General features: G+C 42.9%; 1 protein-coding gene across 4 annotated transcripts in view; it reads left to right on the forward strand.

Moving 5' to 3' along the window:
- Positions 1-14,968, forward strand: part of ODAD2 (outer dynein arm docking complex subunit 2) — a 184,304-nt gene that overhangs the window by 35,212 nt on the left and 134,124 nt on the right. For all 4 annotated transcript variants that reach the window (XM_005290932.5, XM_065586859.1, XM_065586860.1 and 1 more), the window contains 2 exons: positions 2,455-2,577; positions 2,799-2,943. In XM_005290932.5, the coding sequence (XP_005290989.2) occupies positions 2,455-2,577; positions 2,799-2,943 (268 nt within the window). The remainder of the gene's footprint in view (positions 1-2,454; positions 2,578-2,798; positions 2,944-14,968) is intronic.

A 14,968-nucleotide genomic window follows, 5' to 3' on the forward strand; every position in this document is an offset into this window, starting at 1 on the left:
TATTTGGCACTAGTGCGACTAAGGTTGGAACACCATGTCCAGTTTTGGTGCCCACAATTCAAGAAGTATGTTGATAAATTGGAGAGGGTTCAGAGAAGAGCCATGGGAATAATTATAAGATTAGAAAACGTGTCTTATAGTGATGGACTCAGAGAGCTCAATCTATTTAGTTTAACAAAGAGAAGGTTAATAGGTGACTTGATTACAGCCTGTAAGTGCCTACATGGGGAACAAATATTTGATAATGAGTTCTTTAGTGTAGCGGAGAAAGGTACAATGTGATCCAATGGCTGGAAGTTGAAGCTAGACAAATTCAGACTGGAAATAAGGTGTACATTTTTAACAATGAGAGTAATTAACCTTTGGAACAATTTACCAAGGGTTGTGAATTTTCCACATCTGGCAATTTTTAAATGAAAATAGAATTTAAAAAAAATGTTCTAGTTCAAATGGAATTATTTTTGGGGAGTTCTGTGGCCTCTGTTATACAGCAGGTCAGACTAGAGTATCAGAATGATCCCTTCTGGCCTTGGAACCTATGTATCTATAAAAAAGATGTCAGTGAGATCTCATTAACTTTGTTGAGAAAAAGAATGTTCTGTTTTGTTTGGGTTTTGTCTTGATGAGATTATTGAACTACAGATTAGCAAACTGAGAAGGCTCCTACCCTCTTCTCATTCAGGTCTTGCTAAAGGACAACTTCTGTTGCAATGCCTACCTGCTGATTTGCATAGGTGATTTATATATCTCACAAAAAGAAAAAAAAGTGTTTTTAGAATTTTATTTGGCCAGTTAAAACATTGACTGTTTTACTTACTTGTAGCCATAATTTTCAGCTCTGGATACCTGAATTTAGGCACCTAAATCTTGATTTGCATACTTAAATAGAAGTTGCCTGATTTTTTGGAAGTGCTGTGCACCCACAAATTCTGTCTGAATCAATGAGAACTGTAGGTTCACTGTACCTTGAAAATCAGGCCATTATATTTAGATGCCTAAATTTGGATTTAGAAGCCTAACTTTAGGGAACCAGATTTGAAAAAGTTGACCCATATCGCCTTCCCTACTGATTGCCTTTTTTTCTGTTTTTTATGAAGAAAACTTTTGGGGAGCAGGACTGAGCCTTGTGTGAGGAATCAGCAAATATATACTCGGCTCTACTGAAAACAAACAAATAATAATCAGTGAAGTTGTACTGTATCTTGTTTAGACAACTCTTGGTATTCTACGAATCCTCAAAATTTGTCTGAATAGAAATTTAGGCACCTAAATAAAATCTTTACATTTCAAATCCAACAACTTCCGCTGCTAATTTTTATAATATCAGAGGGGTAGCCATGTTAGTCTGGATCTGTAAAAAGCAACAGAGGGTCCTGTGGCACCTTTAAGACTAACAGCTATATTGGAGCATAAGCTTTCGTGGGTGAATGCCCACTTCGTCAGACGCATGTAATGGAAATTTCCAGAGGCAGGTATAAATATGCAGGCAAGAATCAGTATGGATAAGCATATTCTCACCAGCAACCATGCACTGCACCATAACAACTCTAACTCAGGAACCAATCCATGCAACAAACCTCAATGCCAACTCTGCCCACATATCTACACCAGCAACACCATTACAGGACCTAACCAGATCAGCTACAACATCCCTGGTTCATTCACCTGCACGTCCACCAATGTTATATATGCCATCATATGCCAGCAATGCCCCTCTGCTATGTACATTGGCCAAACTGGACAGTCACTACGTAAGAGGATAAATGGACACAAGTCAGATATCAGGAATGGCAATATACAAAAACCTGTAGGAGAACACTTCAACCTCCCTGGCCACACAATAGCAGATGTAAAGGTAGCCATCTTACAACAAAAAAACTTCAGGACCAGACTCCAAATAGAAACTGCTGAGCTTCAGTTCATTTGCAAATTTGACACCATCAGATCAGGATTAAACAAAGACTGTGAATGGCTAGCCAACTACAGAAGCAGTTTCTCCTCCCTTGGTGTTCACACCTCAACTGCTAGCAGAGGACCTCACCCTCCCTGATTGAACTAACCTCGTTATCTCCATACTGATTCTTGCCTGCATATTTATACCTGCCTCTGGAAATTTCCATTATATGCATCTGACGAAGTGGGCATTCACCCACGAAAGCTTATGCTCCAATACATCTATTAGTCTTAAAGGTGCTACAGGACTCCTTGTTAATTTTTATAATTCTCTCTTTCTATTTAATCCAACTGAAAATGTACTATGGGGAAAAATACTCCAAGTATCATACTGTGCAGCAGAGTTGGTCAATTTAAACAGTGTAACTTCTTAATGAAGATCATTACACAGATTAATTTACACACATTTGTATACTGATATTGTTGTGCAGATATTGAAGAACAGATACAATATTTATAGAACTGAAAAATAAGATGTTTAACAAAAACAAATATTTTCAGTGACAAAGCTGCAAACAAAGTTATCAAAGAAGAAAAAGAAAACAGACCTATTGTTCCTGAAAGCAAGAAAAAAGCCAATATCCTTCCCCCTGGACCTATTAAAAGACAATCAGTTTCAAAACGGTATAGCATATTAATTTTTCTCCCTTTAATTCCATTCTTGTATTGTCTTTTAGCACATACAGTAATTGTAATCTTGTTCAATAGCTGGTAAATCAAATTATGAATTTTTTTTTTAATGAAGTTTAAAATGAGAAAAATCTTGTCCAGTTTGTTATATCTGTGTCTGTTTACATTAGTCAATAACTACTTAAAAGTAAGTGATTTTGTCTATTTGTTACTAGTAAAGTATCAGAAAAATCTGATGAAATTAGTGAAAGTTCTTCTGAGAGTGAGGAAGATGAAGAACAGCCTGAACGTCACCAGGAAGGAAACACTGATTTGCCATCCGAATACTGGCAGATTCAGAAACTAGTAAAATACATAAAGGTATGAAAAGAAATTTTAACAGTTCTTTTATTATAAAAATGCTGAAGACTCAGGTGTTGAAATTTAGCTAAATAGCGCATATATTGAGATTCTGAAACTCTGGACATTCCTATTGCTCTCCCCTTTCTTAGACTTTTTTATTTGCTCTTTTTGGAGTCTAAGTCCCCTGAATCAGTCCATTTATTTAATTATTTATTTGAGGTTATTTAAAACTTAAATGATTTCTTCTTTATGATTTATTGTTGTTTGTTTTGAATTTTGAGGTGCAGTTTTAACTGACTCCTCTCTGTCTCTTAGCTAGTTTCTCTCACTGACACCTTTTAATTTGTGTATGTAGAATCTACTATAGATGCTATAGTAATAGATGCATAAAAAATTCCACAGGTGAATACAGATATTGCCATGGTTCTCTATGCCTTCCCCACCTCTAGTTTGGACCTTTATATTGCATGCAATTTGGAGCTATCTTAAAAGACAATCTGGAAGTTTAATCTTGTGTAGAATGTGGCATCTTGCTTGCTCAATGGTGCTACTGGTGTTGAGCATATTACATTTATCCTTGGCAGAATGCACTTATTTCTATTTGCTTTTAAGTGTAATTCAGGATGTTGATGTTAATGTCTGGCCTGTGTCTACCTCAACAGTCCACCTCTCTCTATGTATCTGCCCTGATGGATGCTGCTATCAGTTTTGCATTTGAACTTTGGGGTAACTGGGGCTGGGTCCTTGGCTTTGGAATTCATTATTATAATTGGTTTCAGAGTAGCAGCCGTGTTAGTCTGTATCCGCAAAAAGAACAGGAGTACTTGTGGCACCTTAGAAACTAACACATTTATTTGAGCATAAGCTTTCGTGGGCTACAGCCCACTTCTTCGGATGCATAGAATGGAACATATATTGAGGAGATATATATACACATACAGAGAGCATGAAAAGGTGGGAGTTGTCTTACCAACTCTGAGAGGCCAATTAAGTAAGAGAAAAAAACTTTTGAAGTGATAATCAAGATAGCCCAGTACAGACAGTTTGATAAGAAGTGTGAGAATACTTACAAGGGGAGATAGATTCAATGTTTGTAATGGCTCAGCCATTCCCAGTCCCTATTCAAGCCTAAATTGATTGTATCTAGTTTGCATATCAATTCCAGCTCAGCAGTTTCTCGCTGGAGTCTGTTTTTGAAGCTTTTCTGTTGCAAAATTGCCACCCGCAGGTCTGTCATTGAATGACCAGACAGGTTAAAGTGTTCTCCTACTGGTTTTTGAGTATTATGATTCCTGATGTCAGATTTATAAACCCCACCGTTATCCCCACCTGTGAACTCACCTCCATACTCACAAGACTGCTATCTTCTCTCCTTGCAGTGTAACTCACAACTCGTCCCTCCTCACAGGGCCCTGAGATACATAATACAGCTGCTGCATAATACTCCTATTCTTCTTCGAGTAGATGCAGCCATGTATTCCCTTTAGATGTGTGTGTGTGTGCGCACGCAGTGCACCAGAGCCAGAGAATTTTGCCTACCAGTACCCATAGGAAGCAGCGCTCAGACCTCATGCTCGCAGCCCCTACCCAGCTATATGAGGCAGTACTGCCTCAACCCCTCTCAGTTCCTTCTTATTTCCTGTGGCTGGAGTCGGAACCCTTTGTTGTTGTTCCTAACCTCACAATCTCTTTTTCTTAATGACTTTTTCTAGTTGTATATAGTTAATTAGTACCCTTAGTATAGTGTGAGTTAGCTTTAAATTAAGTATTTGCCTGGTTTAAACATTGTCCATCGTATGGGGGAGCGATCCCCAATGGCGATCCTCACACACAGGCGTTGCTGTGCTTAGGTGAAGCCCACATCAAGGAGCAATATTCAATTTGCATATCGTTCACAAAATGGACTGAGGTGGTGAGGGATCTTCATATAAAGCAGTACCTGCTCAAACAGGCCATGCAACCTGCTTTGGCACTGAAGCCTATGTTGGATTGGGGGTTGCCCTGGGGTTCTGAGAATGTCACTGTTTTGCACTCTGGAGCTGGTGCCTCTCTGAAGACAGAAGTTGTTCCCCATCAAGTGTACTGAGGAAAAGGTCACGAGACTGTTGCTCCAGGTCTCGTGGGGATTTGTATGCCTCCTCTAGAAGGCACACAGGCTGGTATGGTGTGAATGCTGGTGCGCAGGATGGAGCAAGTCCTGTCTTCCACTCCCCAGTACTGCGCAAGGAGGTCAGAGATCCCATATCATTGGCTTTGGTTCAGGCCCCAGGTCATCTGTTGAGTCAGGTAACGACAAGGGCGATGCCGGCACCGGTGGTTTCCCTACCAGTGGTATATCAGATGGCAATGGACCTACTCTGCTTTTCTGTCCCTACTTCTCCCTTGATCCAGGACTTTGCCAGGGTTGTGGATTTATAGCCACAGTGGCTGTGTGGGCTGCTGAACCTGTGGGTCTGTTAGCACCACACCCCCATATTTCCCTTCCACAGTCAGTGGAAGTGGGGCTGGTGCTGGACTTGGCACAAGGGACCTCCTCGGCACCGGAAAGTTCTTTGGCACCCCTGCTGTCGGTGCTGCCAGTGTTACTGTGGCAGCACTCACTGCTCTCCACTTCTGCACCGCTGACAACTTCCAGGTTGATGCTGCTTCCAGCAACAGAAATGATGGAGGTGTACTAGGTGCCGGTGGTACTGTTCCCACCATCAGCACCAGTTCCCTCTTCATTCTGGGCTACGGATGAGTCAGACTGGCCGCTCACAACCTCAGGGCTGGCTCCACCTTTATCCCCTTTATCAAGATTCCTTGACTGGTAGATTGGGATCTTTTCTCTCCCCTCCTCCCCCCCCCATTGCTTTAAGTACAAGGATTGGTGCTTATCTCATGGTTGGGATGAGGGCCTCAGTGCCTACTGGTCACCGATGCCATATCCATACCAGTGATCTCCGTGAAATCTGTGGTCATGAAGCTCCAACTCCTCATCTTTCTCTAAGGTGAGATCACTGGGTAAGTCTGTGGCGGATACCATCCATCTGCCACAGGCTCATGCACCAGTGAACCTTCCCCTCTTGGAGCCTCCAGAATCGTCCCATCCAGGTCTGTCAGTCCTGGAGCAGGATCTGGCTCTGGCACAGTTAACCACATCATCTTCGTCCCCGGACGGTTCCACAATGCCTGTCTCTTCCTCTTCTTGGGTACTGAAGGATTTCAAGGTGTACCAGGAACTTTTGTGGTGCATGGGTGCTTCCCTGGGTATTCAAGTGGAGTTCCTGCATGAGAATACCCATAAGTTGTTGAATAATCTGAAGCCATCTGCCTCTGGGAGAGTTGCCTTGCCTATTAATGATGCACTCCTTGAGCCTTCTAAGTTTCTCTGAAGCACACTAGCTTTGGTACTGCCCACTGCAAAGCACATGGAGAAACACTACTTCATTTTGGTGCAGGGATTTGAGGGTTTTTACTCCCATCTGACTCCAAATTCCCTGGTTGTAACCACAGTGAACAATAGAGCCCACCAGGGCAGATATAAGTCCACTCCCAAGAATAAGAACTCTAAATGGATGGACCTGATGGGTAGGAAGATTTACACCTTGTCATCCTTGCAGATTTGCATTGCTAACCAGCAGGCACTGCTGTCCAAATATGACTTTGTGAACTGGATGGCTATGTTTAAGTTTGCAGACCAGCTATCCAAAGCACTGAGGGAGGAATTTGGGGCATTTTATCACTGAAGGCTGCTTTGTAGCTAAGACTTCATTGCAGTTCATTCTGGATGTCTCGGATACTTCGGCCAGAGCGATGGCATTAGCAGTGACCATTAGAAGGGCTTCCTGGCTGCAGAATTCGAGCATTGCTTCTGATGTGCAGCAGGCCATGGAGGATTTGCCCTTCGATGACCAAGTGCTTTTTTTTAACACAATGGACGAGACTCTAGACTCCTTCAAGGGGTCTAGAGCTACCATATGGTCCTTGGGGCACACCTTTAATCATAAAATCCTCAACATGAAATAACCATGCCAGGCAGAGTAAACATGAAATACCAAGGGCAGACTAGTTGGTGCACTCTGCAGGACTCCATCCACCCACAATTCTCCACCAAAAATGTGACAGATTTCTGTTACCAATCTGCCTGAGGCGTCAGGTGATCAGGCTGAGGCTGCAGGATCATTAGGGGAGGAGATGACGGAGCACACGAAGTGACTGAGTTTTAAGCTTTATTAATAAAATAACAGCGGAGAGTGCTGGGGGTTCCCCACATTACTCAGAGGAAGGAAGAAAGCATTAGTGCCCCAAGCCCTAACCCACTTTCATACTCACACACGCGCTACCTGGGGCTGGCCAAGCCTGGGTGTAACGTACAAAGAAGGGTGGGAAGTGGTGGACGGGAGTTCTGTCCTGTGCACAGGTCATCCGGGGTCCGCCGTTGATCTCCGATTTGCTTCAGCTCTCAGGAGGGTTTTAAGTCCTGGGGTCTTTTGGGGGCGTTTCGTTCAGGGACCTCAGTCCCCCGTGCTCTTTGTGCCAGTCCAAACCAGCTTTCTGTGGCCTCCTCAGCGTTCCCAAAATACACCGGCTTCAGGGACGTGAGACGGTTGTTTTTCCCCTCGCTGGCCTTCACCGTCTCCCTATTTTTCTGGGGTTAGGTAAGATCCAGGTACAGCTGCAGACTTCTTGGCTGTATAGAGTCTGTTCGAGCGCAGTGACCTTGGACTGGAGCCTGTGTCTTATCTTCGGGCTGAGCTGAGTCGTCACGTTAACCCGTTCTCTTCTCCCGCAACCTGAAAAGGAATCTTCCACTCCACACTCACACTTTTAACCCTTCCTAGAATACTTTGCAATGCCTGCAACAGCGTTAGCAACATACAGTGCTGATCTGCCTCCCCAGGAGACCCCTTGAGGGAGGGGGCCATTGGGGTGTGACGGTGCCACTACAGTGGTCAGCAGCAGCAGTATCATCTGCAGCACATATTTGGGCAGCCTTTCCCTCTCTCAAGACAGCAGGTCTACCCCAGAAAGAGGCATAGATCCAATACGAGGAAGCCGTCGGGTCTGGGGTTTGGCCAGTCGACATGCCTTCCCCAGTGCCCTGCACCCCCAACACCTACTTTGACTCCTTGGTCTGGAGCAATGTTCCAGATGTTACTTCCTTCTCCCTATCCCCTCTGTTTGGGGACAGGTTGGCCCACTTTCACAATGCTTGGGGCAGGATCACCACTGACAGCTGGGTCTTAAGGACCGTCCAATCAGGCGATGCCATTCAGTTCCTTTCTGTCCCTCCTCCCCACCCTTCCTCCACATCCCTCTTCAGGGACCCCTTTCACGAGGTACTTCCCCTTGAGCAGGTTCACTCTCTGCTGGCTTTGGGAGTGGTGGTGGAGGTTCCACTGGAACACTACAGTCAGGGCTTCCATTCCCGGTACTTTCTGGTGTCCAAATCTAACAGAGGGGTAAATCTATTCTCAACCTTCACAGCCTCAACAAATATATCAGATACATGAGGTTCTGAATGGTCACTCTACTGACTATCCTGCTCATGTTATCTCAGAACAGCTGATTTTCTGCTCTGGACCTTTAGGACACTACTTTCATGTGGCAATTTTGCTAAGCCACGGAAAATTCCTTTGATTCATCATAGCAGAGTGCCATTTTCAGGATTCGGTGCTTCCCTGGCTTCTCTTCTGCCCCTGGGGTTTCACCAAACACATGGTTGTGGTGATGGCATACCTTAGGGAGAAAGGAATCCATATCTTCCTATATCCGGATGACTGGTTCCTGAGGGGCAGGTCTAGAGAGGAGGTCCTTTCTTACAGCAACACTACATTGGTCTTGCTCGACTGGAGAATGTTTGTCAGGGTGTTCCCTTTGTTAGGCCCTTACCAACCATGTCTGTTGTCACCAATACCTCCCTGATGGGCTGAAGAGCACATCTGGGGTTGCTGAAAGTTCAAGGTCTGTGATTGGAGCAGGAGTACACACTGCATGTTAACGTGCTGGAGCTTTGGGCCGTCTACAATGCCTGTCACACTCTTTTGGACCGTAGCAAAGACTCAGTGGTTCACATACTTACCGACAATACCACCACAATGTATTATGTGAACAAGGAAGGGGAAGCACACTCCTGGATACTCTGTCAAGAGGCAATCAGGTTGTGGCAGTTTTGCATCAAGCAGAGTATCACTCCGATAGGTGACCAATTGCCCAGGGTCCAGAATCATCTCATGGACAAGCTCAGCAGGAATTTTTCCCTGAGTCATGAGTGGTCCCTGAAGACAAGTATCCTCTGGGTTATCTTCATAGTTTGGGGCATTCATATGATTGACCTGTTTGCTATGAGGGACAACAGGAAATGCCATATGTTGTGCTCTCAAGGGGACTCCTTGTCCAATGCTTTGCATCTCAGCTGGCAGTCAGCTCTCTTGTATGTTTTTCCCTTGATCCCAATCATCCCACAGGTCATCTTCAAGATGTAGGTGAACCAGGCCAAGCTCATTCTCATTGTCTTGGCATGGCCAAGGCAGTGCTGGTTCTCTGAACTTCTCATGCTGTCAGTTCAACTTCCCATACCCCTTCCTCTCCATCCCATCCTACTCAGACAGAATCACAGTCACACCTTACATCCCGCACTCAGCTTCCTGCATCTCACAGCATGGCTGCTTCATGGCTGAATGAAGAGGAAGTGCAATGTTTGGTGACTGTTCAACGGGTCCTACTTAACAGTAGAAAGCCCTCTACCAGAATTGCCTAATCAGTAAATGGAAGAGGTTTCGGTATGGTCGTTGGCCAACAGAATTCAGCCGACACTGGCTTCTTTTCAGGACACCTTGAGTACCAGCTGCACCTTTAGTCAGCAGGACTTGCACTTAATTCATTGAAAGTGCAGCTGGCAGCGATATTGGCATTTCATGCTCCCGTTCAGGGAAGATCACTCTTCTCCAGTGCCATGATAACAAGATTCTGAAAAGGGCTTCTTCAGCTCCATCCTCCAATCCAAGAGCTGTTTCCTATGTGGGATCTTAACATGGTCCTAGCAGCTTTAATGGGACTTTTGTTCAACCCCCTGGCATGTTGTCCCTTTCTGCTTTTGTGTCAGAAGACTGCATTCCTGGTAGCAATAATGTCTGCAAGGAGAGCCGGTGAGTTTCAAGCTCAGATGGCACAGCTTCTGTATACCCAGTTCTCCAAAGACAAAGTGATGTTACGACCACATTCAACATTTTTGTCTAAAGTGGTTTCTTAGTTTCATTTGAACTAGCCGGTATACTTACCCGTGTTCTTTCCTACGCTGCATTCACCTCTGGAGGAGCAGTATCTCCATACATTAGACATCAGGCGACGTCTAGCCTTCTATCTAGACAGGACTAAACTGTTTTGTGCTTTGCCTCACCTGTTTGTGTCATATGCAAATCATATGAAGGGGCAAGCGTTCACAGATGATCTCTAAATGGATAGCATTCTGCATCAAGACTGCATATGAAATAACTTCTGCTACACCTCAGCAAGTGCAAGCTCATTCTACAAGAGCATAAGAAACGGCAATAGTGACATCTCAATACTGGACATTTGCAGGGCTGCTATGTGGTTGTCCATACATACATTTATGAACCATTATGCCATTACTGCATCTTCCGGAGAATGTTTTGGTAGGGCGATCCTGCAATCCTTGTTTCAGTAGAGCCCAAGCCCTGCCTCCTGGGGTAGGTACTGCTTCTTAGTCACCAAAATAGAATACAGTGCTGCATCTACTCAAAGAAGAAGAAATGATGACTTACTGTAGCTATGGTTCTTTGAGATGTCCACAAACCACCCTCCATACCCTCTGTATCAGAGTCCAGTCTCTGGGTGTTCGCTGCGAAGAAACTGGGTGTGGGTGTCAAGGTGGTGCTGCCTCATATTGCTCGGGGAGGGGCTATAAGCACGAGACACGAGCACCACCTCCTACACTTTTGTCTAGGCAAAATTCTCCAGCTCCATGGACACTCACACACCTATGTGGAATACACATCTGCATCACATCTCGAAGAACCACAGTTACAGTAAGTAATTGTTTTTTCAATATGTGAACTGGTCAAATAGGTATGTATGTATGAAGCCATTTTGAATTACCAGACTACAAAAATGGTTTGAAAGTGGAAGATGATTTGACCAGTTCACATATTGGGGGGAAAAAAACAATTACTACTGTAACTGTGGTTTCTCATGCGCCTATATTTTAAAAATAGTCTGAACAGATCTTGTTTGACCTGTCAGCAACAATCACTAAAAAATTTAGAAATTTCATCCCAAAGAAATATCTCTCAGAAAATTATTAATACTTGAAAGGAGGAATTTTAATATCTATCTCCATAAAGCAAAAGTATTGTTACCAAAATTCAGAATGCATACCTATGTGTGTGTGTTTTATATATATGTGTGTGTGTGTGTGTGTATGTGTGTTTATATATATATACACAACAACATCACACAGGTTTTTAAATTAATTAGAAAGTAGATATTCTTAAACAAAACAATTCTCTAGAGGCTGTTCGCTACATTGAACAACAAATCTCCAAAGGGTCCAATAAAGCTGAAAAAGATGCTGCAGTGCAATACCACAGACAGTGGTGGAAACTCTTTATTGATGAAGTGTGACTTTAGCTAGCACATGGAATTAATTTATAATTCAAGTGCAAATATTGTACTTCTGGCCGTACTGAGGAGATTTTTTGGCATACTTGTTCATGTGTTCATGACATATCCGGCATAAGAGAAGGTATATCTTCAGTTATATTTATATATGTTGAGATTTATATTTACAAAAAAGCACAGGCGTAGTTTTTCAGGACGTGTGTGTGTGCGCATCTGAGAGAGAGAGAGCTACATTATCTATGACTTGCATATGATAATATCATAGTGTAGTTTCTATTAAATAATAAAATGGGTGGCATTTCATCTTCCATTTCTCTTCTGTAATAGTCTGAAGAACAGTAGAGTATGTCTGTGCAGATACACATATTATTAAACTAGAACAATTTGCTGGAATATGACACAGGTTTTAAGAAACATATAACAATATTGTCATGCTGTGAGGTACTGGTAAGTGCTTGGCTCAAAAACCTCTTTGAGATTAGGTATGAAGAGACCCTTCAATTAACATAACTCTCAGGATAAGTTTATCACAAGCCCACCATGTAAGACAAATGGGGGTTGTGAACCTGCCCAAGAGTTTTTGGACTGAATGAACGGAGGGCTTTAGCTGTGAGGTTGTGTGCAGTGGTGCTGGAACACTTTTTGTAGCGAGGGTGCTGAAAGCCAGCTAACCAAACTGTAAAGCAGTGGTCCCCAAACTTTTTACTTCATACCCCACCTTACTCCGGTCCATACCCTCCCCCCAAGAGCTGGGGCCAGGAGCGGGGCTGTGGCTCCGGGAGGGGATTAACACCAACAGAGGTAAGGGGGCCAAGGCTGGGGTCATAGCTGGGGGCAGGCGCGGGGCCGGCAGCTGAGACCTTGGGTGCAGGCCGACAGCTGGGACTGTGTGTGTGTATGTATATGTATGTGTATGTATGTGTATGTGTGAAAGAGAGAGAGAGAGAGAGTCAGAAGGAGCAGCTAAAAGCCTGGTGGCTGACCCTGGAACAAACCTGGGGAGAGATTTTTGGGTCAGGGATGTAGGCTGAAATGAGTGTTGTTGGTGCTGTGAGAAAAACAAGCTGTTTCCTGCTATTTGATTCCTTCTGTGTTCACAGAGACAGGACTTTGTACACCCTTTGTAAATAAACAAAGTTGTATGAAAGAAATACCTGACTATCACCAATTTCTGCTCCCAGCGGAAACATCTGCAGTGCCCCAAACTTTGACTAGCCACTTGGGTTGAAAGGGGGCAACAATATTAATGTGTGCTTGAAACCTTTCTCTAGCACAGTTATCCTCCTCTCACATTGATTCTCCAGAATACTGTGCCAGAGCATTGTGCCTTTTTCAGCACTTACAGCCATGCAGACAGTTTAATAGACATTTTTTGTGGTGTGCTTGGCAATGAGCACTTTTTTTGTGTGTGTGTGGGGGGGAGGAGGGTGTGTAATTTAACTGAAATTGAAAATTCCAAAATGAACAAGTGAATATTGCTGCTCTTCAACTACCAGGGTGGACAGTTACTTGGCAGAAAGTAACACTTGTATAAGAGACAATTCTGTGCCATATTCCAAGAAAAGTATTTGGCTAACTTTGCAGCTCTGGCTACTAAATATCTAATCTATTTATACCTACTCTTCTCCATGACATCTAAATGCCTTTTGAACTCCCAACTCGAGTATTTGGTCTGAATCTTTTTAGTTCTTTAGATGATGTGAGCAGTAACAAAGGAAAGAATAAAACATAAAAATGTAGAGTTGTTTTTTTTACAGTTTGCCTGCCTATTTTATAACAGTTACAGTGGTTATCATGGAAAAAGTCAGCATTTTACAATAGATACCAGAGGTGGGAACTTTTGGCAAATGCTGATTTTATATTAGAACTAAGAATTATTATTATAAGTAGAGGTGGGCAAAGTATTTTGGACAAATAGTTTATTTGCTGAAAAAAATCTGTTTCAGTTGACCTGAAACTATTTGCAAATTTGCCAATTTTCGGGACATTGGGCTTGTCCAAACAGTGCAGCAATGTGCACTACGGGAGTGTGATTTCTAAAGCACACTAACATGTTGCACACTAATTGTTCCATGTAGAGCCTGCTTATGAGCACTAAAGGCTCCCTGATGGCCTTAGGGAACTTTTAGTGTGCACCACCAGAGTCTACATAGACCAATTAGCGTGCAGCATGTCAGTGTGCTTTAGAAATTACTTCCCTGTACTGTGCATTGCTACACCATGTAGACAAGCTCTTTAAAAGATATTTGAGGAGGGGGGTAAGGTGGGGTCAGGGACCTCTTTCTTAGAACTTTTAGCCCTGTGGTTATGGGATTTAACTGGGATACAAGAGACCAAGGTTCAAATCCCCCCTTTCTACCTCTGTAGCACTTGTATAGCACTCATCTTCAAAATACTTTGCAAATAATTATTGATTTTCACAACAGCATTGTGAAGTAGATAATTTTTAGTTGATTTTTGGCTACAAAAATCCAATTCAGATATGTTTCCACATTTTGAGGGGCCTTATCTGAATCTCTTGCAACATAAGAAAAACAGAGAAAAGGGCAAGGTAGATTTAGTGTAAAGAAGAACACTAGCCAGGAAAAGAAGTTCAACAAAAGTGATACAGAGGAAACAGAGTTGGGAGGGAAAGAAGATCTGCTAAAAATGAAAGGCACTGGCAGGGGAGAAGACATGCCCTTCCCGTATAAAGGGAATGAAGAAAACAGGTTCCCCAGATATGAAAATAAATTGTGATAGCAGTCATGTATTGTATTCAGAAAGTTTTCATGCTAGTAATTAGACAGTAACTGCTTTAATCGGGATTCTAAAACACATGGCTAAATTTATTTTGAATTACCATCGCTGAGTCAGTTGGATGAAGGAATTTATAATTATGGAATGGAGAGCTGATTTGTTGTTTTTGCTTAAAGAATCAGACCTTGGTTGACTCTGGAACTTGCCATGAAATTTAAAAAATGATAAAGGTACTTTTAATGTGTGTTTATGGTTCTCTATGGGAATCAAATCGAAAAATATATGCCATATTGCTGGACAAACTTAGTTACACAGATATCAGCTGAAAGATGAGTTGAACAGTTTCACTTAAGAAGTTTTTTGCATTTTCCAGTGAGCATAGATGGGACTATAAGTAGAGCTGGCCAGAAAACAAGAATTCTGTTTCATTTTGTGAAAAATTTTGATATTTGTTTTCATTCTACATCATAATGAAACCGAGTTTTTGAAATTTTTCATGAAAATGAGAATGAGAAACCCCCATCTCAGAATCGCCAGTAGTCCAGTGGTCAGGGAATTCACCTGAGATGTGAGAGAGCCAGGTACAACTCTGCGTGTTTCAGATCAGAGACTTGAATCTGTCTCTTACACATCTCAGGTGAGTGTTTTAACCACTGGCTATTCTGGGGTGGGTGGCTCTTTC

The sequence above is a fragment of the Chrysemys picta genome, chromosome 2, assembly GCF_011386835.1.
Source record: "Chrysemys picta bellii isolate R12L10 chromosome 2, ASM1138683v2, whole genome shotgun sequence".
In the NCBI taxonomy this organism is placed as follows: Eukaryota; Metazoa; Chordata; order Testudines; family Emydidae; genus Chrysemys; species Chrysemys picta.